The 26,208-nt window shown below is 44.6% G+C and overlaps 1 protein-coding gene across 3 annotated transcripts in view; it reads right to left on the bottom strand.

Annotated features, from left to right (window-relative positions):
- The window catches only part of pou6f2 (POU class 6 homeobox 2), an 87,829-nt gene that overhangs the window by 49,115 nt on the left and 12,506 nt on the right, over positions 1-26,208 (bottom strand). For 2 of the 3 annotated variants that reach the window (XM_020041603.2, XM_020041604.2), the window contains exons 3-4: positions 22,655-22,752; positions 16,639-16,861 (exon numbers count right to left, since the gene is read on the bottom strand). In XM_020041603.2, coding sequence (XP_019897162.2) covers positions 16,639-16,861; positions 22,655-22,752 — 321 coding nt within the window. The remainder of the gene's footprint in view (positions 1-16,638; positions 16,862-22,654; positions 22,753-26,208) is intronic. The other variant, XM_010885546.3, reaches the window with a different exon arrangement.

Here is a 26,208-nt window from a genome sequence, read left to right as displayed (position 1 = left end):
CATTACACACAAAACGGATAATGGTATTTCAAACATTACTTTATCACCCAAGAATGTGCTGCTGTGATGTCAGACCTCAATACTTCACCTAACAGTGCGGCTCCATTTCCACCTCAATTTGAGGGCAGTGCGAACACTGTTTTTTCTCGAGAGTTAAGCTTCCCTATTTCTTGCAGAAGAGGGCCTCCGACAGAGGTGGAGATATACTGAACGGCCCTTCATACCTGCCTTTTCCTTCAGCAGACTGGGTTGCCCTGTGATTCCGGTTTGCCCTCTCGGGCTGGGGTATTCCAGCCCGTTCCCGGTCCCATCACGTGCCATCAGTCCAAGGCGGAGGCCGTGCATAAAAGCCTCATGCAAAATTTATGTTCATGTGGCTGTTTCAGTGGGTGGAAAAATCAATATTGCGGCCCGATGCACAGAAATGACTGAGTGCTCGTTGACTGACAGTAAAAGCTGGGGGAGATTGAGGGGCTACATTTACTGCTCCCGAAATGGAGTGGAGTAGAGCTCCTCTAATAGCCAGCTCACCTAAATTTGAATTTCATTGGGGATTATTTTGATAACAGTTGTGATTGTGGGCTTTTTTAAAGAAATTATGCCATTAGAAAAAAAAATGTGAGAGGGAGGGGGGAGTGCAGGCACACGACTGGTTTTCCGAGTCCTTTAAAAAGCATCTTTCCTTCTCAGCTTCCCGCCAGCTACATTATGGGGTCATTAGGCATTGCCTCGCTCGCCTCCTCGCGCACCCACTCCCCCAGATGTGAAATGATTCCACAATAATGAAAGACAATGCGGGGATGAGTAGGACATCATAGCCCCTTTTGTTGTGCGCTGCCTCGCTTACATATGCTTTTGAAAGTGCGCCATATACACAGTACATTTGGAGAGCGGAATGCGGGAATAGAAGAGGAGAGAGGAGGAGAGAGAGAGAGAGAAAGAATTCAGTGGGATGAAATAACTCCAAACAATGGGGTTTGCTCTCCATTCTTCTGCCTCCATCTTCTTCTTGCCTTTAATTATTCCCTTTGGTCGTCTGTGGGAGCGTGTAAGCATTTTCGCGCAGCAGAACATGCCCACCAGCACAACGTACCCACCAGCACAACATTGTCAGCCCGAGTGATGTGCGGACTTCTGAGCGACAAAGATCCTCTTGTGATTAGTAATGCTCTTTAATACAACACGGCCTGGCGAATAGGATTGAGGATGGGGGGGGGGGGGGATTTCAAAATGCATAAGCAAAGACAGTGTCAAAATGAGAGTTGTGTAATGGAAACCGCGAGCGCCACTACTTCTAATACACGGCACACCACATAAACCTAAATGGAGGCAAATGCGAAATGCAAGCGTCGACAATGTGTATCCCATTACGCATGCAAACAATCCAATGGATTTCTTAGACAAGCGTTTAACATAACCTCAGCTGTTTCCTGGAGGGATTCTTTGTGCCGGTTTAGTAGTTTCCTCCTGAATCGCATGCAAGATATTTGAGGGCCCAGAACGATGTATGATGAATGAAGTAGCGCGCTACTTATACGCTTATCGTGTTCACTGACTAGCAACAGGTTCAGCAAAGGGCAGCACGAGTAAATGAAATTCCCCACCAGGACAATATATCATCAGAAGAAATGTATGCACCCGAAACGTACAAGCCTTCCCCAGATGCGGACAAGGTGTTTGATGTGGGGGTGGAGGGGTGGACGGGGGGGGGGCCAGGAAGCAGCATATTTGTTGAATCAGTTCTATTTTCACATGGGCTGCTCTGTCTTTTAACCGTTTCAAAGCAGACGAAAAAAAACGAGAGGGCTAATGTCACAGTCGGAGCTCAGTGAACAGAACCTCCATGGTCGATGGGAAAAGGCTGCCAGGTCTACGTTGTCCTTATGAATTACAGCCAAGTAATTCAGGAGCCGTTGGGAAACGGAGGAAGGGAGAGGCAACGCATTTGAACGGAGTCACAAACCGTTTCTTAAAGATCGACTTAGCGATGCTCTCTTCTCAATCGGCAGGTAATGGATCTTTGTTTTAAAGAGGCCATCCTGCTCGCACACATGCTATATAATCCATCTGTAATGTGTCTGTGGTTAGTCTAGAGGCCCCCAGAGACCCCACCACCACTCCCCAGACCTCCTATGGGGCCTGATGAGCTCCTCCGATTCTCATACAAGGCCCCTCTACCTGCCCTCAGACACCAAGCCTATTAATTAAGACAATTAGACCCCAGTCAGCAATTAGTTACCACAGAGAGCTTTTAGCAGCTTAGTGGCCCAGCCTTTTCCCAATGGTGTTTGTTACCACACCATCTGCTGACAAATATCCCCGCAAAGGCTCTTGGGTTTCGCAGAAATGGAACTGGAGAGTCATGTTTTGTAATGACCTTAGTGTGATCCAGGCTGGACTGGCTTCTCGAGACCCCCTGAGTCCCGCTCTCTTCCTGGAGTAGCACTTTGTTCTGTTAAGTTGTTTCAATTACTTTTCAAAGACGCCAGACTGTTCCCCTTTGAAATCACTTTGTTACGTCCTGACCCAGCCTTTGTAGGGATAGGAAATGTTAAGTGCACAGGCCATCGATCAAAGTTATATGATGTAGGTTGAGTATAAGCACTATTGATTAGAAGTTAAGTCTTTATTGATTTCATGTTATTATTAAGTTGATGGTGGATTTGTGTTGAAAAGATGTCAGACTGTATTGATAATCTGATATTTTCGTATTGACCAAATTATGTATTCCAATAGTACTTCCAAACCTTTGAAGACGGTTGTCCGTTATTATTATGAAAAAACACTAAATTGGTTTCTTTTAAAAGCGATCAGTGCTATAGAAGCAGAACTATTTATTTCTGACTCGGGTTTAAGATTTCCTGTAGATAACACACTGTACTTCAACTGAATGTTTGCGATTTCCAAAATGTTGTGATACAGCATCAAGAAAAGTAGAATTGAATAGCGTGTTTTAAATCCTCAGTCAAAGTAAAAAGCAATAGGAGCCCTTTCCTTGACTTTCCCCAATAAAATATCACAGTATCTCTGCATATATTCTTCAGCAGTTAAAGTATTTTTTGCAAAAAGTTTCTCCAAGTAGAAATGCCTGATAAAAAAAATTCTGAATTCTGTTCATACATTTAACAACCAAGGACAGATCATGCAATAATGAGTCCCATCACTGTGAATTGGGAACTAAAGGATGTGGCTGCGCTATTTTACACTTCTATATTGGAGACAGTCTGTGATTATAGTCTGTGCAAATTACCATTAACATTTCAAGTCATGCAGAACACTGATAAATGTAAAATGTCACACACTTCTGCAAGGCAGGAATTCCAGTTCCACAAGATTACCATCTCTTTCTGCTCTCTACATTGTCTTATATTTAATTTACAGCATTTGGTAAGTTCATTTTCCTCTCACTGACCATGTAAATCACAAATACATTTTCATTTAAAATGCTTGACTACAGACTGTTCCTGAAATTAGGAACCGTGCCATTGCAATCTTCAAGTCAAGCTGGCCATCATGACGCAAATCAATCTGAATAAATCGATCAGGGACATAGCCAAAACATTAGACGTGCCAAAATCAACTGTTTGCTACATTAAGAAGAAGTAAGAAATCACTGGTTAGCACAGCAACGGCAACTGACCAAGGAAGACCTCTACAGTGGATGACAAAAAAAAACAGAACAGTGCAATAGATCAGAAACCCTCTCCAGGAGGAAGGCGTGGATATGTCAGTCACTACCATTCACAGAAGTACACAAGCTGGACTGCAAGGTGCAATTCCAACTATTATCAACCATCAACAAATGTAGGTTAAAAAAACAGGATGGCCTAAAAAAAAAAAAATACCAGAAAGCTCCTGCAGAGTTTTGTGGACTTATGAGAAAGATGAACGTTTTACCGGAGTAATGGCAAGAGGAAAGTGTGAGGAAAATGTGAAATGAGGTAGACGGGTTGTTATGTTTTGGGCATGTACGGCTGCCACTAGAACTGTCTCACTTGTCTTCATTGATGATGGAGGAACTGTTGACGGTAGCAGAATTATGCATTCTGAAGTGTACAGAAACATCTTGTCGGCTCAGATACAACCAGATGCCTCAAAACTCATGCAACAAAACAAACAACAACTGAAGCTGCCTGCAGAACAGGGTGGGCATGGCATCACCAGGGGAGATACCCAGACATCTGGTGATCTACGGGTCACAGACTTAAGGCCATCATCTATTGCAAAGGATTTATTAAAGATTATTTACATTTGTTCAGTGACTTTTGGTCGCCTGGAAGGGGTGGGGTCTATGTATAACAAGCGGGTGTAATTCTACACAGTTCATGGTTTATCGATGTAAATACCCTCAAATCAAACCTGACAGTCATTGTTAAATTTCAAACCCAATGTGCAGGAGTACAGAGCCAAAACAACCAAACTGTGTGTCACTGTCCCAATACTTATGGACAGCACTGTATTTACAGCCCAGGGTGGTCCACTGGTCTAGGAAGCTGCCTCCAGTGCACTTACACTGGTGCAGGGTGGGTCTGAATCCATCCCACAGCTCTTTCAGAAAAACTCCTCCATCTTTCCCACTGTCTCAATCAAAAAGGCATAAATGCCTGAAAATACAACTTAAAAACACACATTTTAATGATGATAATAACATTGGTGTGGTATTGAACCATTGTTTCTACACCGTCCCATTTTTCATTGCTTATTTGACTGAGCATGGGACGTCAGACGAAGAAGTCAAGCTGGTAATGTAATGGATTGTTATAGTCCAGTAGTTGATCGAATGAGAGCTGGCTGGCGTGAGGGGAATGTGTTTCCAACTTCGTCATTTCATTTAATACCGGTTGGAAAAGCGCAAGTCATTTCAGGCCTGCATGCACCTCTCTGTCAGTGGAGAGCAACTGTACTCTCCCCCACACAGACCTTTATTGTCAGCTCAAATCACTGGGTGACAAACACTGTTACTATATTGCACAGAGCATGTGTGGAAATAAACATCAAACCATATAGAGTACAGGTAGGTCTTGAATCTGTGTTCATGACATGATGTTAGAAGCTCGGCGCTTTCTCTGTTGCAGCCAGGGCCGTTGTCAGGGGCCTGTTGAAGTGAAACCGCCTCAGCCATGTCTGATTAGCATTGTTTTGTCCTTTACCGCACTGGCATCGTGTTCCCTCTTTTTCCTTCTTTCTCCTCTCTCCACTCTCTTCCCCCCCCCTCTCTCTCTCTGTCCCCTGTCTTTCTCCTTGCCTCATTCTCTCTCCTCTCTCTCTTCCCTCTACCCCTCGCTCTCTCCCTCTTTCTCAGGCTCCACCAGTAACGTGCTGTCCTGCGGCATAGTGGAGGCTACAGCAGTTTAAACAGAGTGACAAAGTCACCATCCTCTCCAAAACAAAGAGCAACATGTGGTGAACTGGGACTCAGCATGTTAGGGTTGTGACCAGTGTACATATGATAACATGTCAGGGCAACTGCAAATGTATATGACATATGCCATATGCCATATGTAAGGAATCAAATTATCACAGGTAAATGGTTCTACGCATGTCCATCCCTTTCTGAAATTGGCAAATGTGTTGCTGTTCTTACTCATGCGTTACTCATTTGACGGCAACCATTTTGAAATGGGGGTGGGGGTTGATTTACACCTCCACACGTGTAGGTTTAAGTAGTATCTACCAGGGGGCAGGTCTGCCCCGGCGAACACGAGGCGGTTTGTTTCTAACCTTTCGAACGCCGCTCTGGTACACTCTGATAGGCGAGTTCTTTTCCTTTCCCCTCAACTGTCACGCAGGCAGCCGCCCCACACGTTTTCCGAGCTGCTTATTGAAGACAAACAATAATCCAGTAGCAGCCGGTATCAATGGCGGAGATGAGAACCCGGGCGCCGTGTCTGCCGGGATTGCCTGGGCGAAACCTGCCTCAGCTTGCCCTTCATCTCCGATGGCACCTCTCACTCTCAATTATTCGGCTGCTGTCACAACAAATCAATCAAATTATCGCTCCAGGACTGTGTGTGTGCAGATGCTCCTGTGGTGGCGCTAGTTGCATTAGCTTTGAAATGTATGAGCTCCACATTTTATCACTGTTATTTATTTAAGGCCTCTCTCTCTCCCCCCTTTCTCTCTCTCTCCCAAGCAAGTCATCTTACAGCCGCAGCCAAGTTGAATCATTAAAGGAACGACGTGGAACACGTGCTACTGGGGAACGCTAGGAATTAAAACAGGAGAGGGGCTGGGGTAGGTTTGTGTTGAGACGGGGATAGACAAATTACAGTAAGAGAGGAGCAGGGAGTAATGAAGTCTAATAAGCCTCTGTGATATTCGAATGCCATACTGATGTACTCCTTGGGTATTTGACAGACAGTTGGAGTTATTCTTAGTACAGTCATTATTAAAATTTGACAGAGATATTTGTTTGCTCTGAGGCGCCCTCACACACACATGCACACCGTACGATAGCGCAGTGCGAATGAAACCGCGCGTGGTACTTTGCCAACCGTGCCACTGGTGGAATAGCTTAAGACAGGGAGTCATTGGCTTTAATTCCCAGGATTCTGCTGTGGCACAAAGGTGAGCTTACCTGTTAAAGAAACAGTCACGTTTTGAGGTAGAGGTAGAATTCAACCTCACCCCCCGAATGTTGCGTAATTTCAAAACCCCTGTAGCAGCTAAGCGGAAAAGATGGAGTTTGACAATAACTAACGAATGTGGAAACATTTGGCTCAGCCCCCCATCCCCCCACCCACCACCCCCTAGGAGCCAGCCCTTTGGTGTTGTAATGAGCTGAGTGATTTGCATAATTTGTATCATGTTAACACCCACTCACAACATGAGACCGATAGCAATAGCGTTTGAGAGTTTTCATCAAACCAGGGAGGAGACATGTCTTTGATTGCTACTGACACAGCTTCTCATTAGGCTACCGCTAGGAGAGGCAGCGTGTTTATCTATATCTGGAATGCTGTTTTGTGTTTCCTCTGGACGAGTGTGAGGGAACAATAAACTCAATTCAATATTAGATGTTACAGTGGTGGGAGAAAGTTTGGGAAACCTTAAAGATTTTTTGTGTTACTTCGGCAAACATTTTGAACAAAAATGGGACCAGCTCGCCCTTATTTTTTATTTCACGTATTCAGCTTGGTAAGTTGATTGACAACCAATTCTCATTTACAAGATAACAATTGCAAGACAGAACACTCCATTACACATGAGTACAATAAAAATAAAATAAACTATCAAAGACAATCACAAAGACATTGTACAAAGGAATAAGAATGAGGTCATTACATTCCCCTGGATGACGTGATACATATTTAGAGATTGATAAGGTGGCGTTTACACAGGGAGGATTGTCCCCAAGCCCAAACCCGGGGAAGGACACCTCCTAGGTTCTGCACCATCCTTAAGACAGGGAAACAGTGTCTCCAGATTCACCCATTCCCATTGTGTCATTCCCTATTTATTACCCTGCAATAGTTTATGTTCAGGGGGACTAGGGAGGTTTTACTAGCCACTGTGTATCAACTCTTGTGGTTGGTTGCTCTTTTGGGTTTCTGAGCTGGGTATCTCTATCAACACTTTGTGATAACTACTGGGCATTATAAGTCCCAATTGTTATTTTGCACAAGTTTAAGTGACTGAGGACAAGAGTTCATCTGAAAAGTATGCTTGGGAATCCTTGTGAATCCTAGGAATGCTCTCTCCAGTGCTACTGGGGTCCTGGTTAACCTTATGATGACATGAGCCCTTGGACCACACCTCAGGACTATCTGGCCCAAATGACTTGTAACTGTCCTTGTCCCACGTCCTCCTGGTTGTGTTGCAGATCAAGTTGCTGACTGATGATTACTGCAGCCACTGACCACATCCCACCTGATTGTCCCTGTCCACCTGGTTATGCAGCTGATTCGGATTCTGTTTAAGGACTCTGGACACAGCCCACATACATTTGAAGTTCCTTAGCCATGTCTAAACAGATTTTACTCTTTTACTCAAATTTTTTTAGAAGAGATTTTAGATATCAAACCCTCCTTTTGCCCGCTAGACATTATACCACCCAGACTGGTTAGACATTATTGGAGCAGTAAGCCCTGAAAATCTCTCCATTATAAGCAGTTCTCTCAGCACAGGTTGTGTCTCTGACTATTTTAAGTGAGCATGTGCTCAGCCTCTTCTTAAAAAACTAATTTTTACAATTTTGTTTTTAATAACTACAGGCCAATTTCCAACATCCAAAATATTAGAAAATTTGTAGCAAAGCAACTTTCACACGTGGTAGAACACAATTCTATTTTTGAGTTCAGAAACACCGTACTGAAACTTTTCTTGTTTAAGTTACAAATTACTTGTTGTTGAATACTGACTCTGGATAATGTTCAATCTTATTGTTACTGGATGTTAGTGTAGCTTTTGAAACTATAGACCACAACATTTTAATTGACAGACTTTTGGGTTGGGATCTCAGAGATTGCACTAGATTAGTTCAAGTAGTACCTGTCAAATAGATCATTTGTAGTGTCCATTAACAATTATGTCTTCCTCTCTGCCTGTCATATATGGTGTTCCACAGGGTTCCATCCTGGGGCCAATCCTGTTTTCTCTGTATATGCTTCCATTAGGTAGTATAATTCAGCAGAATTACTTTTCTTTTCATTGTTATGCAGATGATTCGCAGTTGTATTTGTCAGATAAGCCAAATGACTTCAGCAAGTTGTGTGTTCTGCATAATTGCCTGGAAGACGTTACAAGAATAATTTTCTTCAGTTAAACACTGATAAAACCAAAGTTTAAATTATTAGCACCCCATCTATTTCGGATGAAATATTGTGCCTGTGGCCAGAAATTTGGGAGATTTCTTTGATCCAGACTTACAATTTGAATATAACTAAAAAAAAATTACAGTCATGCCTTTACCAACTTATATTAAGTTGTTAAAAGCAAATAAATATTGCCAAAATAAGATTCTATCTTTTGAGTACACTGAGAAAATGATACATGCTTTTATTTCATCTCACCTAGACTACTGTAATGCTTTGTTGACATTCTGCAACAATAAGTCCCTAGGTAAAAAGTTGTACAGAATTCAGTTGCTAGACTTCTTACAAGGACTAAATCCAGGTCTCATAACCCCAGTGTTGGCAGCTCTACATTGGTTACCGGTGAAGTTCAGAGTAGATTTAAAAATTCTACTCAGGACTTATAAGGCACTACCTGGTCTGGCACCCGATTACATTAGTGACATGCTAAACCCTTACTGCACTATTAGGCTTCTCAGATCAGCTGAAAAAAAATAGTTTTTAGGTAAGATTTAAGCGTCTCTGACATTCTGTTGTAGGCTGTTCCGTAGTCTAGACAACTAAAAAAACTAAATGGAACTGGGCCTTTGCTATATGGGCCCCTAGACTCTGGGAGAGCCTACCACAGAATGTCAGAGACGCTTAAATCTTAACTAAAAACCCATTTTTATAAGATGGCTTTTACAAATGTTTTATCATTGCGCTTTTAGATTTTGTTTATTCTTTTTACTTCCTTAATTTCTTTGAAATAATACATATGTTTTTATAGATATTTTTCATTTAATGTATTTCTATTTTTATTGTGCGTAAAGCACTTTGTGTAATTGTAATATTTTGAGTAAAGAAAAAGTCTGAAAGTGTGTAAGGAATGTTTTGCATGAGTTAGTGAGACAAGGCTCAATTGTTAGAGATGCAAGGATGGGCCATTCCAAGGACAGACTGGAAATACTGATTGCATTTATGTGAAGGGGATAAGTAAAGTAACCAACTGTCTGCATGAGAGGAAAGTTACTAGAACAGGAGGAGGGGTTGGCTTTTGTATCACTTCATGTAAGAAGTGCTTCTACCTTTTCTTTGCAATCCTTCTTTACCTGCATACCGTCTGTATGTCAGTACAAACTATTGTCTGCAAGATTGTATTAAAGAATAAACCACGGAGATAAAGCAAAAAGTAATCGGTTCTGTGCAGTTAATGTGTGTTTCAGTATTCTCAATCGACCCTCAAAACTTAGGGCATGAAGATGGCCAGAAACTTCATCACTTGGCAAGCCAGCCAGGAGAGCCTCACCCCTCGTCTGGAGTAGATCCACAGGGGCCAACGGATGGAGGTTTTCCCAACCAAACCCAGGTACATAGACAAAGGTAAAGCAGAAACCTTTTATATCCAATATCCGTATTAGTGGGTCAGTTAACCTCTGCCCGTCGACCGTGAGGACTCACCTCGACAGGGTGACACTCTTCATCGGGTGAGTCAAACCTGGGTTAACCAACTATTCAAAATACTGAGTGCATTACTGTGACTGTGTTGAGGAAGATCCTTAGCTAGGACTATACACGTGTTGAGGAGGATTCTACAATAAGATTATACATGTGTTGAGGAGGATACTAGGTTAGGACTATACATGTGTTGAGGAGGATACTAGGTTAGGACTATACATGTGTTGAGGAGGATACTAGGTTAGGACTATACATGTGTTGAGGATAATACTAGGTTAGGACTATACATGTGTTGAGGAGGATACTAGGTTAGGACTATACATGTGTTGAGGATAATACTAGGTTAGGACTATACATGTGTTGAGGATAATACTAGGTTAGGACTATACATGTGTTGAGGAGGATACTAGGTTAGGACTATACATGTGTTGAGGAGGATACTATGTTAGGACAATACATGTGTTGAGGAGGATACTATGTTAGGACTATACATGTGTTGAGGAGGATACTAGGTTAGGACTATACACATGTTGAGGAGAATACTAGGTTAGGACAATACATGTGTTGAAGAAAATACTATGTTAGGACAATACATGTGTTGAGGAAAATACTATGTTAGGACAAACACGTGTTGAGGAGGATACTATGTTAGGACAACACGTGTTGAAGAGGATACTATGTAAGGACAAACACGTGTTGAGGAGGATACTATGTTAGGACTATACATGTGTTAAGGAGGATACTATGTTAGGACAATACATGTGTTAAGGAGGATACTATGTTAGGGCTATACATGTTTTGAGGAGTACATCAGCTAAGTTGGAGGTTAACTTTAACACCCTACAGTCCCAAAACAGTTCAGGCATCACCCTGAACCCTGAAGTAGCGTGGATATTCTCTGTGCACCAGACCTCAGTTTGCTGCAGGCCCTTACAGGAAAGGTCTGAAGAGAGATAGACAGAGAAAAGAATAGGTGGCTTGTAAACGGATTTATATATGAAACTCTGTGGTCGAGCTGTAAAAGGAGAACAATACAGATTGGAGTGTGAATGTGTTATTGTTACCGTGCGCTACATTGTAAAGCCCCGAAGGTTGAAGAATAAAAATAGTGGAAAACAAATGAGGGCCACAATGAGGGAGATATGGAAAACTGGGCATCTGAGGCATGCCCAGCAAACGTCAAAATGCAGCCAAATCAAGGGGCAACTGAAGCCCAAAGACACAGAGAGCAAAGTGGAGCCCACAGCCCCACCACCATACAGTGGACACTTCCCCCCTGTCCTCACCCCGCTGGCCAGGGCCAATCCGACCGGACGTTAACCTGAGTGGCTCCATAACCCAATGACAGTCCACGAACCCATTCATAACACAGACGCAACCAGAAACTCTGAAAGCTGAGATACCAAGGCCGACCAACAATACCGGGGGTGGCTTGACCGACAGACACAAGCAGGAATTCAACACCCCACGAGAGACGGAGCTGACGCCCCGAACCACTGGATAATCAGACGTTTTAAGAGAGTGCTCGACAGAACTCAGGCCCGAACCCCTACACTGGAGGTCCAAAAGAAGACATGCAGTGCCCAATGATCCTGCACCTAAACCCAACCAGAGGGAAGCCCTTGTTGCAGCATGTCTCATGGAGAGCGAGGGATCTGCATGCTACGCTGGGTAAGTTGCCTAAGCACTCAGATGGAGGAAGAAAGTGGTTCACAGCCTTCGAACAGCAATTATTTGTGGGAGATATCCGCCAAGTACTTTACCAGACAGCAGGCACGGAGGCAGAACCCATTTTCAGAGCAGCAGGCATTGGCACAGGGACACCAGATGGCGTCCCATTCAAAGCTCACAGAACTATCCTGTGGAAAGATATCAAAGAACACTGGCCCATGCAGCCTGACATGACTAAGCTAACTGAAATGCCCCTCAAAGACAACATAACGTGTAAAGGCCTCATTTCAGAACTTCAGGACGCTTGGTTGACATAGACTGGAGAACGGTGAAACCATACTACTACCTCAGAGTGTTTGCCCTCACCCTGGTAAGGAATCTGCCGCAGTCTGTTCAGGCTAAAGTAAAGGACGTAGCTGGGTTTGATTCCATGCCATGGGACCGAAAGAAAAGCCATATCAAACATTTTGTTAAAAGACTCTGAAGGGAAAGAAGGACAATATGACCCAGTCTCATGGCATGCTTATTCAGAAGTCAAAGAACCGGCAGCATCCCAAGCAGCTGTCATCACCCAACCACCCATGTGACATCTATACGCTGAACCTCTTGAGGATTCCCATCTGACACTGTTTGTAGATGGCTCCAGTGACATTGATCAACGATCCGACTTCAGACACTGGCTATGCAGTTATACAACTGCGGGACGATAAGATGCCACTGTCTCATTGCCTTCCCACTACTCTGCTCACTCCTTGCTCTCACGCACATGGAAGTCAGGTCAGGGATGTGAACTCAGTTTCTACAGTGACTCCACCTACGCAATAGGTACAGTGTGTCGTTGGGCAGGGACATAGGCATCCACGGTGCGTGCCACTCTCCAAGGGGGGAGGGAGTTAGGGAGATTACATCTGTTTGGTTCATTCAGAATTGCTCAGAACATTGTCAAAACCGCATTTACAGTTTTCAAAAGAACAATCTAATGAGGGCCTCAGTGATACAGAGATACAGGCCTGACACCTCCTGAAATACTTACAGGTAGACCAATGACAGTTCCAATGACTAGGCCTCCGGGAGTGCAGGATTTAGACGAAGAACTAGGTGATTACCTGAAAGGACTAACCTGTGCTATCAGTCGTAGTCACTGACAGGTACGGCAGACCCAAGGAGCACCGCTGAGGGACGCTCCAACCTTCGTCAACCCGGGAAATGGAAACAGACAAGGCGGTAAGGCCCATTCAAGGTGATCCTGGACACCCCAACAGCAGTGAAGGTGGAGGGCTGGCAGGGATGAATGCATCCCAAAAATTGCCCACCAGCCAGAACCAGCGAGAACGGCAAAGACAGCGCAGAAAAGGAAAGCCCAGGTGGAACAGAACAGCATGACGATGGTTTACAGGTTTGTGTAAGACCAAAAACAGGAATGGAGGAAAAACATTATGAAGCTTTAAAAGTCAGAGGTCACAACGCCAGAGAAGGCAGGCTACCCATAAAGGTATATGTTTTTGCTGGCTAAAGACATCTCTGTATCTTTTGTAATATATCTTACATGTGTTTGTAGTATGAGTCTCTTAAAGTCTTAAAGGGGGGAATGTGGAAGAATAATGTAGTTTACAGGTATTCATATTAGTGAACAAATGTATGACAGAAAACTGCATCGTATACATGAAATATTTTGAGTAAAGAGAAACCGAGAAAGTGTTTGCTTAATGATTTCTGTGAATTGAAGTTAGACAAGGCTCAATTGTTACAGAAACAAGGATGGGCCTTTCCAATGACAGGTTGGACACACTCTTTGTATTTATGTGAAGGAGTTGAGCAAAGTAACCAACATGGGTGGAAAGTTACTAGAACAGTAGGAGGGCTTGGGTTTTGTATCACTTAACATATGTGTTTCTTACTTTCCTTTGCAATCCTTATTTACTTGCACACATTCCGGATGTCATAGTCATTGTGTTCCAGTGTTCTGCCTCGACCCTTCAAACCTAGGGCACGAAGTCAGCCCAAAACAAACTTCATCACTACTTACTATTATAAAGAGGCCAACATGCATGGCTATTAACCCAACTGCTGTAGACTTTAGAATACGTACAGTATATGAGACTGAATTCATCAATGTATTTTATATTTGAGTCATTTAGCAGATACTCCTGTCTGTAGCAACTTCCAGGAGCAATTATGGTTGCTGAGTTCCTTGCATAAGAGCACAATGACAGACCTTAAAAACAACACATTTAGGTTAATGGCCAAATACTCAAACCGGTAGGCTACCTGCTGTAAACCTATAATTACATCTACTTACTTTTTTGCAGTGTAGTTTGATTATTACTTTGTTACAGTTTTTTCAATTTACTACATACATGAACACAACACATTATGTTAATGAGCCCAGTAGATATGCATCATCGCGTAATTGGCCCAAAAGCATGACCCTAACCTAGCTCACATCTTCGATAGTGTGCACTCTGTCACGAAAGACAACTTCCTCCCTAGTTTATTTTCAGTGGGAATTTGTTTGCGCAGAACGTTTCCTGGCATAAATCATTCTGACAAATAACAAGTTGCACCGGGCGCTGCTGTGTTTTGCCGTGTTCGTGACAATATGCTACTGCCGCCCCGCTTTAGTTGAGCAACAGCTCCAACTTTACAGCACAAGCCCATTACAATGACAGTTATTCATCACGCTGCCTCTTAAAAACCTCCTTCCATCCCACCCTCTTTTAAAGAAGGATCTCAGACAAGGGAAAATGCCAGTGGTGTTTAACGAGAGATAAGTGATCACAGATCGCTTAGCTCTCACATTCCCTGCTTATCTCATTCTTAGCAATGTGTGGCACCTTGCTAGAATGAAAAGCTGATAGAGATGAACAATGCGGATTAAGCAGCCTGCTAGTGCTGATAGAAAAGGTGCCCTTAAAAGCGTCACACTTGGCCTTAAGCTAAAGCCTGCGCAAAAGTGAAATCCATACTGGGTTCAGCGGCTATAGAGGCTATTCTAACCATGAACTGTGAAGAACTCCCCTCCCTCCTACAAAGACAAACAGCCGTGTTAGCTGATGATTAGCCAGGTCATTAGATTCAGATAGAGCCAGAGGTCCTCCTGTAGTCTCATTACTGTGAGCTAACAGTGATCGCTGTATGATCTGATGCTAATTAACCGGTCTAGCAGGGGGCCGCGATGCGGTGCGGCAGGGCGGTAAAACACACTCATGCCTGAGGTCGTGAAATGAGCCGGCTGGCGGCCACAGAATGGCGCACGGGACTCTGACTGAATTAAACGTGAGATTAATCAGGGCCGTGAGGGACTTAGGAGAGGGTGTGAGTGTGTGGGGAAGGAGTGGGCGGGGGAGGCTAAGGTCGTCTGACAGAGGTGCTGTGCCAGCACGCCTCATTCAGCGGGGCCGTGATGAGCTACGACAGCGGAGGTGTGGAGGGGCGCCTCGTGGCTAGAGGGCTCTGGACACAGTCAAGACATTTAACTTCACTCCCGACTCGTGTCAGTTTCTCTCCACCCGGGTCCCTTCACTGCATAACCCCCGCCCCTCTAAAGGGCTCGTGAGGGGGACAAACGTCTAGCCTGTCAACGCGTCTGCACGGCCTGGAAAGGACAAAGCCATTTCTTCTGCATTTTAAGCCGGAAATCGGGCCATCGAAGACTGACAACGTCCGACGCGAGGAGACGATTTAGACGGGCGTCTTCAATGCAAGGACACTGGGTTTGTTAGTCGGCTTTCGACCGCTTCCGCCTTGTCCCCAAAAACACTGGGAGAAGTTGTTGAAGTGCGAGACAGACGGACAGGCCTCGCGGGCCCATTATCGTCTCTTCCTCCAGGATACATTGAGGAGCTTTAGTGGCTCGCTAGATGTGGGTTTATTAAAAGCTCACCCCCATAGCGATGATGCATGTTGTTATTTATGCATGTTTGTGTCCATTAGGGCTTCTACCTCCCTTCGCATTTTCCTCACTCAAACCATCCGTCCATCCATCTCACATGAAGAGAAAGGACGGGGGGGGGGGGACTCGTCTATCTGCACTTTGTGTAGCCCTGGCATTATTGTAATCCCCACCCAAAAACACACTGCTTTACATCCAGCCTGGCATCTTTTTACATTAGCGAGGTCCCCCGCTCATCCAACATTCATGACTGATGGTTTCCCAGTCCATCCCTCCGTGGGATAAAAGAGACAATGTTTTAAACATTAAAATGAAAACCATTTACAACTGTGATCAAAAGAGAAACACTCGGGGCATTAAAGTTTAAAAGGCAGGGATAAGTAAGGCCGCATGGACACGCTGACGGACGAGCTGGAAGATGGGAGCACACGGGGCACTCGTATGGAGGACGCCGGCAGGAAGTGCATTCGAGCCGCGCCGCCAAACGCAGGCCAGTAATGAACATAGCTCCGTTTTCAGGCCAGTCGAGGTTAAGCGGCATTCTGGAATATAAACCCCCAAAGTTCAGGGGTTGGTCTCTCTGCCTTCCTGGGTCGTTATATTGACAATGTATAGAAGTGAGCTGTAGGACATTTGTGGTACCACCTGTTCACACTGATGCAAATGGTGCAGGAGCACAGGACCCGTTTGGTGAAGGTTGTAACATAAGAATCCAACGGTCCTAAAGCAAACAAATGCATGCAGCTGGATCACCGTGAAAATTGAGTCTCATACTAAAAGCTCCTATAGCGCCCCCTCCCTGTCATCCGCAGGTCACCGTGCGAGGTACGGAGCGGCCCCTCTTACCTTGCAGGTTCTGTAGGGGAAGGGTCATGATGCCCTGTGCGGCCGCTGCGGCCACCAGGCCCTGGATGTTGGCGGTGGGCAGGGAGAGCACGAGACCCTGCTGACCGCCCAGGTGACCGCCGGTGTTGAACGGGATGAGGATGGGTTGGTTCAAGCCTGCCGAACCCCCTGCCAGGTGCTGGGCGAGCTGCTGAGCCACCAGCAAAGACTGAAGAGAAAGACACTGGGTTACAAAAATGTATTGACATTAGTAAAAGGCTTTGGTAAAGGTTATGTTCACATCCCACTTCATTCATATGTTTATGTCTTGTGTTGGGGTTAAGCAATAAGGAGGAAGTGTGATGTATTGGCAATGCACCACGACTTAGGGTTGTTTTAAAGAGGACCCAACCCAGTGTCTCTGGATATAGCCATTAGTATGTTATTTTGCCATATGCTACCAACCCAAGATGCCATATTGCAATTATCAACCTGATAAAGGCAATCAGAATAGTAAAAACAAATGTTTTGTCATAACCGTGGTATAAAGTCTAATACAACAGCTTTCAGCCAATCAGCTTTCAGTGTTTGATCCACTCGGTTTATTATATGGAAGGAATGACTCAAAGAAACCTTATGGTATTCACATCTAGTGTGATTCATCTGGAAGGAACCAATGGGTAAACAGGGTCACAATAAGAGTCACATGCATTTTGCCCCCAAGTGACCCAAGCTCTCCAATCAATGTGTTGTTTTGATGAACTCTGCGTTTATTTTTTGCTGCTGACATCTGTGCTTTGCGACACAGCACAGCAAGAGTGACAGTCAGAATGCTGTGCTACCTGCTGGCGTGTGGGAAAAAACAAATCCAGGTCCAACCTTTGAAAGGGAGCAATGAACCCCAACCTCTGATACCCTTGAATAAGCCTTTGAACCGTACAAATATCAGCACTTTTCCTGCCTTTTCTAGGACTGGTCTACGTCACTGACTTCATGTCAGCATTCACTAAAATCAGTGGGATCTACGCAGTCTAAGAAGAGTTGTACGTGATATTACTAGGAACTGTTCAACATACATGTTCAAACGGAATTGGTTTGCCAATAGCCTCAATATTTTCTGTTTTGTTTTAATCAGGATCTATAAACAGCAGACATGGAAAGGTAGTAGAAAAACTGAAGAAGTCTAGATCTATGACACTAAGATATCAAGATTTATTCAACAGTCTATAGTACCATCCAGAATTATTGGAACCCTAGGTAAAGAATTTCAGAAAAGGCTATACTTTTTTATCATCAGCTTTGTAATCTTCATTGTAGGTGACAATCACTGGTTTTCCACAAGGCTGTGTGCTGAGCCCATTCCTGTACACTCTCTTCACCCACGACTGCGTTCCTGTACACAGCTCCAACATCATTGTCAAGTTCGAGACAACACCACGGTGGTAGGCCTGAACAGTGACAACGACGAGTCAGTGTACAGGGAGGAGGTCAAGTGCCTGGCGGCTTGGTGCACTGTCAACAACCTGGCCCTCAATGCAAAGAAAACCAAGGAGATCATTGTGGATTACAGGAAGTCTAAAGGCTGCACTCACGCCCCTGTTCGCATCAATGGCCCTGAGGTGGAGCATGTCCTGCTTCAAATTCCTGGATGTCCACATCCACGAGGACCTCTCATGGACCCTCAACACCTCAGCCCTGGTCGAAAAGGCACAGAGGCTGAAGAATGCCCATCTGTCCTCCAAAATCCTTGTGAACATTTACAGCTGCATAATTGAGAGCATTCTGACTAACTGCGCCACAGTATGGTTTAGCAGCTGGTCCGTAGCCAACCAAAAGGCCCTGCAACGGGTGGTGAAAACCGCCCAGCACATCACTGGTGCCCAGCATCCAGCCATCGTAGACCTCCAGCACAAGTGGTGTCTGCACAAGGCATGCGGCATCATCATCATGCGGACCCTTCACATCCATGCCACAAACTGTTTTGCCCTCCTACCATCAGGCAGGCGGTATAGGTCTCTTCGTTTCCGCACCAGCAGGCTCAGGAACAGTTTCTTTCCATCTACTGTAACCCTGCTGAACCCTGTGACCCTTCTCTAACCACACACCCCCGCCGCCTCTCACAGACCTTGTTGCACAACTCCCTTTGTACTACTCTGACACAAGTTTGGTAATGGTAGTTTTCAGTTGTTACGGGTACATGATTACCTTGGGAACCTCACTGCTGCTATCCCTGCATTTCAGCTGCACATGCACCTTGCACATTAAATGTACCTCTTTGCACATTTAGAATTGCCATCGAATTGCCATGCTGCTATCTCTGCATTCCGGTTGCACATGCTGCCTTACTCCTTCAATTTGCATCTTTTGCACATCTTGAATGCCATTTAGAATGGCCATTTGTACCCGCACAACTATTTATCCCACTTGTAACATACATTATACTTACTACTTGTAAATTTTCTGCCCTCTCTATTTGCCTTATTTGCACACTTAGTATTGCCATTTGCACTGCATTTGCCTTCATTGCACATCTATACCTTCCATTTGTAATATGCCCTCTTCTATTTTAACTTCTGGTTAGATTAACTGCATTTTGTTGTACTGTACTTGTACTTGTTCTATGACAATAAAGTTTAATCTAATTTAATCTTCAAGTAAAATAAATATAAAGAAATAAATATTCTTCTCAAAAAGAGGATTTATTGGCACTCCTGACAGGAATTATTTCCAACCCAGCATTATACACCCTCCACTTTCCAAGATATCAGCACTGGTTCTTCTAAAATATTGTATGAGATTGGAGAACACATAGCAACGGATCTGAGAGTATTCATCCATGCAGAATCTCTCCAGATTCTTTAGAGTTCTTGGTCCTTACTTATGGACACTCCTCTTCAGTTCACCTCACTGGTTTTCACATGGGTTTAGGTCTGGAGACTGGAATGGTTATTGATTCTGTGGTCATTGAGCCATTTCTGTGTGGACCTGGAAGAGTTCCCAGAGCTTTTGGAAGGAAAACTGCCCTTCAACATCACATATCATCATACTTCACAGTTGGGATTCAGTTTTTTTCCAGCATGATCATCACTATCTATTTCATGCCAAACCCAAACCTCTGCTGTTCATTGCCAAAAAGCTCTATCTATAAAATAATTTGTATTTAAGGTTTCATTAAGGTTTCTTAAAACCATTTCAACCACAAAGGATGGTTCTCTCATATTCTGCGTTTTAGATCAAGGTAAAACCAGAACATTTTTCATAGCCTTTTCTGCTCATCTTTACCAAGGGTGGAAATAATCGTAAAGGGCAGATAAAACTTGATTCCTATATAAGTCGAAACAAGGTTAACCAAAGAAAGCAAGTTAGGTGATGTACACTTCCATTCTCGAAATACAGCCGCTGAGAGGAACTTCAGATATGCTCATGGAGGAGCGCGTGGCTTCTTGGTGTCCAAGCCCAGAACACTTTAACCGCCTGGCTCAGCCGCTGTACCCAAGTAACACGAAGGACTGCCCCTGTGGACCCTGGTGCCTCTTCTGCTCCTCTTGACTCTTCCACGTTGACCTGAAGCCCCTGAGCCCAGTAACTGCACTTGTCAGCTATCTGCTTCTGTTTTGCACGGGGCGTCTGGCGGGGCGAGGGAGAGGAGGGGCCGACTAGTGGCAACATGCCACCGTGCTTCCGTGGTTGGTGCTGCGGGGTGACAGCGGTGTCACTAAGATAACAGACGAGGAGAGGAGAGCGAGCACCACTTCCGACGTGATCACAGGTTAAGAAGTGGAAAGTGATGTGGATTTAAAGCCAAAGAGTTGAGAGGGATGGGAAGGAAAACACTGGTACTTTAACACAATAGAATAGGCAAGAACACCTACATTTGTTTTGTAATTGGATCATGCATTTGCTACATCTTCAATCAAAGACCAGGGATGAAGCTTGAAATGGGCAGTTGACATCACGGGGAGTGGTTTATTGAAGAGCAAATGAGAATATCCCCCCCCCCCCAAATCACTATCATCAATGATAACAATGAAGTGACACTGGTTGACTGCTTTGAACTTATTCAAAATGACACGTCATTATCTTCAAATAAAGAATTAGCTACCATCAAAAGACAATAACATGGGGATTCTTTTTGTCAGTGCAAGTGACATATGTTTAATCTTGTTTTTAAAAAGCACATTTCATGTTCAATCGTGACAGGAGATAATCAAAGTGAGGTCTTTGAACAATTCATCTCGAACATTAGATCCCTTTGCCTGCCAGTGAAGGCAGTTCTACATGGAAGGGAATGATATTGAAAAACAATTCTACATACATCAAATGTACTTCTGATTTATTAATGCGGGCACGTGTCTGCCAACTTGAGAGCACTTCAAGTAAATAAGACCCCTTGCTGTTTGTCTTTAGGCTATGTTTGTTGCTAGGCGGCTCATGGCTTTTGTGAAGAGGAGGGTAGTTCAGAAATTGATTCTATGTCTACTTAACATGCTTCCGTTGAAAATTGCTACGTGTTAGTACTACTTTAATTGAACATTACCTCTGAGAAGCCAGCCTTTGACCGCCCGTGAAAAGTGAGATTCAATCCCAGAGCATGACACAATACTGTCCTTTAAAAACGTATTAAAGTAAACAACTGAGTCTGCTTTCTCTGGGTGTCTGAATGAATCGCTCTGCATGACTTTCCATTGGCCGTGTTTGTTTTGCCTGTCGCTCTTACATATATCTAGTGGGAATTGTGTGGTAAAGCCTTTGGGATGGCTGACAGCCGAGTGTCGAGGGTTGGGGCGCCCGGGGAGCAGGCACGTGTTCTAGATTGAGTCGGGCCCCGGGTGGGGTCTGGATGGGGCTTTGGACCTGGAGGAGGTACCCTACCTCTCTGCCCATTAAGGGCCAGCAGGCCCTTCCGTCAGCCCGGGAAGGCTAGAAGAAATTGCCCGTAATCACAGAGATAGCTGACTTTTTGTCATCCTAACTGCGAGTGGGAAAACGAGAGGGGGAAGGTGGATTCATGTCGGGTAAACTATCCTGGGATAATGGCTGTTCGCACAATATCCGGCTCCGGAGTGAGAATCTATCAAAACATATTGATCCCAAAACAAGAGAATTGGTTATGGCATGTGGAGCGCCTTTCTTTTTCTGGAAAGTGTTAGCTGTACAGACACTGTACTGACAGCATTCATATATTAGACTGAGACTAGAAGGGTAACAACCTTCCGAAGCTTATGTAGGCTCTGGCGTGACCAGCCGCACTAAAGCATTGGATTTTCCCCCCCCAAGATACCATTGTTTAAGGTATGTGCGTTAAACAGCTAACTTGTCCTGTAACCGGTGGTTTTAATCAGCGTGGTTCTCCGCTGCTCATTGTGCTAGGCCGACCAAACTAATTCAGCAGCGTTTCATCTTTTGCTCACCCTGATGAGGATTGATTCACTAGCAAGACCTCTTCATTTACTAACGGCAGAATCGTGCATCCCCAATGACGCCCTGTTCAAATAGTGCACAATGCGGCCTCTGGTTAAAAGTAGTGCACTCCATAGGGAGCAGGGTGCTGTTTAGGAGCCAGCCGCTGGGTGCTGGAAGAGTGGCCACGTCGGGGGGGAGGGAAGCCCTGTCCCTGGCTGGCTGTTTTGTGGCACGGCATTCAGCGAGGTGACATTGAGACGGCACTAATGAGATAGATGTTCATTAAACAGGGCTGAGCGAGCAGGCCAATAAATCAAATCACGTACGCTGGCTGTCTTATTGAGGTGTTTAACAGGGTGGCCTGGGGAGGAAGGCTGCTTTGTTGTCATCACATTGGGGGGGGGGGGGGGGCGGAGGGAATGTCTCTAACTAGCCAACTTGAGATTAATGCAGTTACTGTAATTGGCGTTATTTATGAAATGACCCAAATGTTCTAAACCGATTCCATTAGGTGATCGGAGAAACGGTACTTGGTGGTCTTTACGGTGTCGTTGGTTCGCACTGACTCTCAAATGTTTCTGTTTCAGCATACCTGGTGTGTTCAGGGAGACTGGAAATGTTTGGGGAAACCAACCTGTGGTCCTACAGGGTAGCCAGGATGGGACTGGCCCAGTTGACTCTGTTCTGACGGGCTGCTGCTAACATCAGACTGGACGGAGCCGTCACGGGCCCCTGGGGGAGAGAAAAAGAGAGGGAGAGGGAGAATAAATACCAAGCCACTATCAAGTCAAGACCATCGTAAAGCGCGTACAGACACAGCCAGCTGCGGAGGGGAGGTGATTTCAAAGAGTTTTATCAATAATCTGCCGTGGCGCCGCACACACAATCAGCCCTGCATACATTAGTCCATGCCTGAGAGGCACATTGGCTGTGGGGGGGGGACCACCGGGCAGCATTAACTGTGGTGCATTATTCATCAATTTACACGGCTGAGTATCATCACACATTTTGCCCCTCTACCCCCAGCCCCCCCCCCCCGACCCCCCCACCCCCCCTGCCCCCCCACCACCCCTGACCCCCCACCACCCCTGACCCCCCACCACCCCTGACCCCCCACCACCCCTGACCCCCCACCACCCCTGACCCCCCACCACCCCTGACCCCCCACCACCCCTGCCCCCCCTGCTTGTACCACAAGCAACCCTGAAGTCGAGAGACACAATTATGGCCATTTGCTAGGAGGCCACAAGAAGAGCACATCCGACAGGGACGTGTTAACAAGCCCGGCCTGCTGTGTGATTCTTCAGGGGTGGCAGCTAAGCAGTGTGCTGTTGTTGACCCCAAAGGGTGCCCTTCGTGACCCCCAAACTGACAATTAAAACCCCGGGCTTGTTCCACACCACAGATGTAGGAGGATTTCAGATATACAAGTCACCTTTGGTCATAAATAAGTGGTTATTTACGAATCGGTCAGTCAAAAATTAGCCACTACGCCGCCTCTCTCTGGATCTGTCGACGACTTGAGCGCAGCTTGTGAATGGGTTAATCCAAAGTGTTTCGCAGGCGTAATCTCAAGCCTGTCTCACCGCCGTAAAATCGATCGGATGTCTATTTTATCTTTTATACTGTAGATGGACTATGAAACTATTCAGAAAAAGTATCCCTAAGTAATCAACTATTTGCTTTCATACCATACGGGCAAACTTGTATAACGTCCGGCCTTTGCCAATAGTGAGAACACTGATAAAAATTCAATAGAAGTTACAATTATGAAAATTCAATAGAATGCAGCTATACAGCTAAAGTCTCTAAGCATATTGTACAACAAGCCTTCCCCTTAAATCTAGAAAAGTTAGTGTGAGACTTCAAGTGAAAGCCAAACAACATGAATACGATTGTGCATCTCTTTTCAATTTAGGCGAGTTACGAGAGGCTTAATAAAGAAAAACTGCTCTTGGGACAAATCAATGCAAGACATATTGACCTTAGAAAGAGAACAAACTTCAATAGAGAAATATTGCAAAGACCCCAAGATATTTGAGGGACACAAAAACCTTTTGTTCCCGAATTCAAAACTTAACCTGACCTATACAGTAACAGTGTGAGTACAAACGCTTGTTTTCAGAGTGTCCTCCATTCACACTATAATCTTTATATTATTAAAGGCTTTGCTGTCAAGATCTTGTTGTCGGTTGGCTGTACCAAACTGGCGCTGTACAAATTTGCGCATTACGTCCAAAACTCCTTTCCGCCATTCAACATCATCTCATCTTTTTACATAAAATCCAAATAATTGCTGAACGCCATGACCTATCAAATGAACCTGAAGCATTTGATGCTTGATTTAATTGCCCCAGGGACAGGCCCACATTTGAGCGGGTTTCTACCTCTGGCTCACTGGGCCGGCATCGTAATATAGGTCCACGTAAACCAGGGCTTGTCAGCCCTTCAGTCATTTAACATTAGTTGGTGCGGTCTTAAACAATTCCCCCAGTATGGGTCAAAACATAGAATAACCCAATGCTTTAATCTCTCCAGAACATACCATTTGTAATACACTGTTTAAAATAACACTGGGGGAAAACTTGAAGAAAACAGCGAGCCACAACGAGCCCAGTTCATGGTTTCTTGCTGACATTTCATTACATAAATTCAACCACCACTACAGACTCAATGCAGTGGCCCTGCAAACCCACTTCTTCACACAACGACAAGCCGAATTCGGTTGAGTCAACCACTGAATGACCTAACTGGTCGCTAATTCATTTAGACCACAGTTAGTGTGCACGTCATTAGACCAAGTTCACGGAAAACGACCACCTTGGCTGCAGCTGAAAGGTAAACACAGCAGTCAGCGGTGCATCTAATCACACACATCCACCGCATCACAACAGCACAGAAGACTTAACGACGACTTGACTCCCATTATCTCCCATAATCAGAGCAATCGTTCAGCTCCATTATTGATGAGTGAACCAGAGTTTACAGAATGCACAACCATGAATAAGTGATGAACGTATGGCTTACAAATGGAGTGGGTGTATTGAATAATATATTCCATTTGATAAGCAGCGCAGAGGGCTACGCTTATTTAATAACCGCCGTCTGCCTTTCATTGCATAATCTCGCAGTGACTTAGTGAGATGTAAAGAGAGAGCTTGATTCCCTGGCAAATACCTGTGACGTTAACACGTTTAGCTCGGGGAGAGGAATCGATAATAAATAAATGCACATGCATCTTTTCCCTAAGGTGTTGGGTGTGATTTCTTTAAAACAAAATTAAAAAGCTGACGGGAGAAATATCCAGGGAGTCCCCCTTCAATTCCTTTATATTACTGGGGTCTTTGTTCTTTTAACCAGTTTATAAAATGTGAAGGCTTCTTATTCCCTACTGACCTGACAATAACAATTATTGCATTTGGAATGATGAAATGTTTGCTCAAAAGATTGTTTGGTGACAATTTTACACAAAGACAAAAATGAATTATCTGAAATAGCTTGACCAACTTTGAATGCATGTATTTTTCATTTAATATTTTTTTATTTTAAGTTGATGGGACGCAGACTTATTTACAGCAATGACCTGGGGGCAGTTAGGGTTAACTACCTTGCTCTGGGACAGTGGATCTAGCAACCTTTCAGTGACTGGTCAGCTGCTCTAACCTCTAAACTACCTGCTGCCTGTAAATACATACTTGTATCTGTTCAGATACAATTTGTAAAGGCAAACCTTAGCAATGCAGAGCGTGGTCTTTTGTTTTGAACTAAATAGCACACTCCTTGCTAAAATAAAGTAAAACGGTACAAAATGGTCATTTGTGCTATTGTAAATGTAACACCCTCTCTCTCATTATTCCACTGTCATCCCTTATAAACTTTAGAAGGATTCCTATTTCACTGATCATTGTGGACTCTGAAGTGGCTTGTTGTGAGGAAATATTCCCAATATCCGACACACCATGAATTGTCACGCGCTGACCACCTAAGTGGCGACTGGGTGCCCCTTTCAATGGTCACCGAAGGCAGAGGACTTCGTATGGGGTGCAGAGAGACACACTTAATTGGCATCGCCTGCTTCTCATCTCAATGCAGAGTGCCGCCCCCCAAGGCCATCACCAGAAAAAACAATCCAACACCGTTTTATAAAGCAATCAGCATGCCACCCACTCTAATGCAAGAGCAACTGCT

The sequence above is a fragment of the Esox lucius genome, chromosome 21 (assembly GCF_011004845.1).
Source record: "Esox lucius isolate fEsoLuc1 chromosome 21, fEsoLuc1.pri, whole genome shotgun sequence".
Lineage (NCBI taxonomy): Eukaryota > Metazoa > Chordata > Actinopteri > Esociformes > Esocidae > Esox > Esox lucius.
The sequence above is the reverse complement of the archived record's forward strand: the minus strand, read 5'-3'. Positions and strand labels throughout refer to the sequence as shown.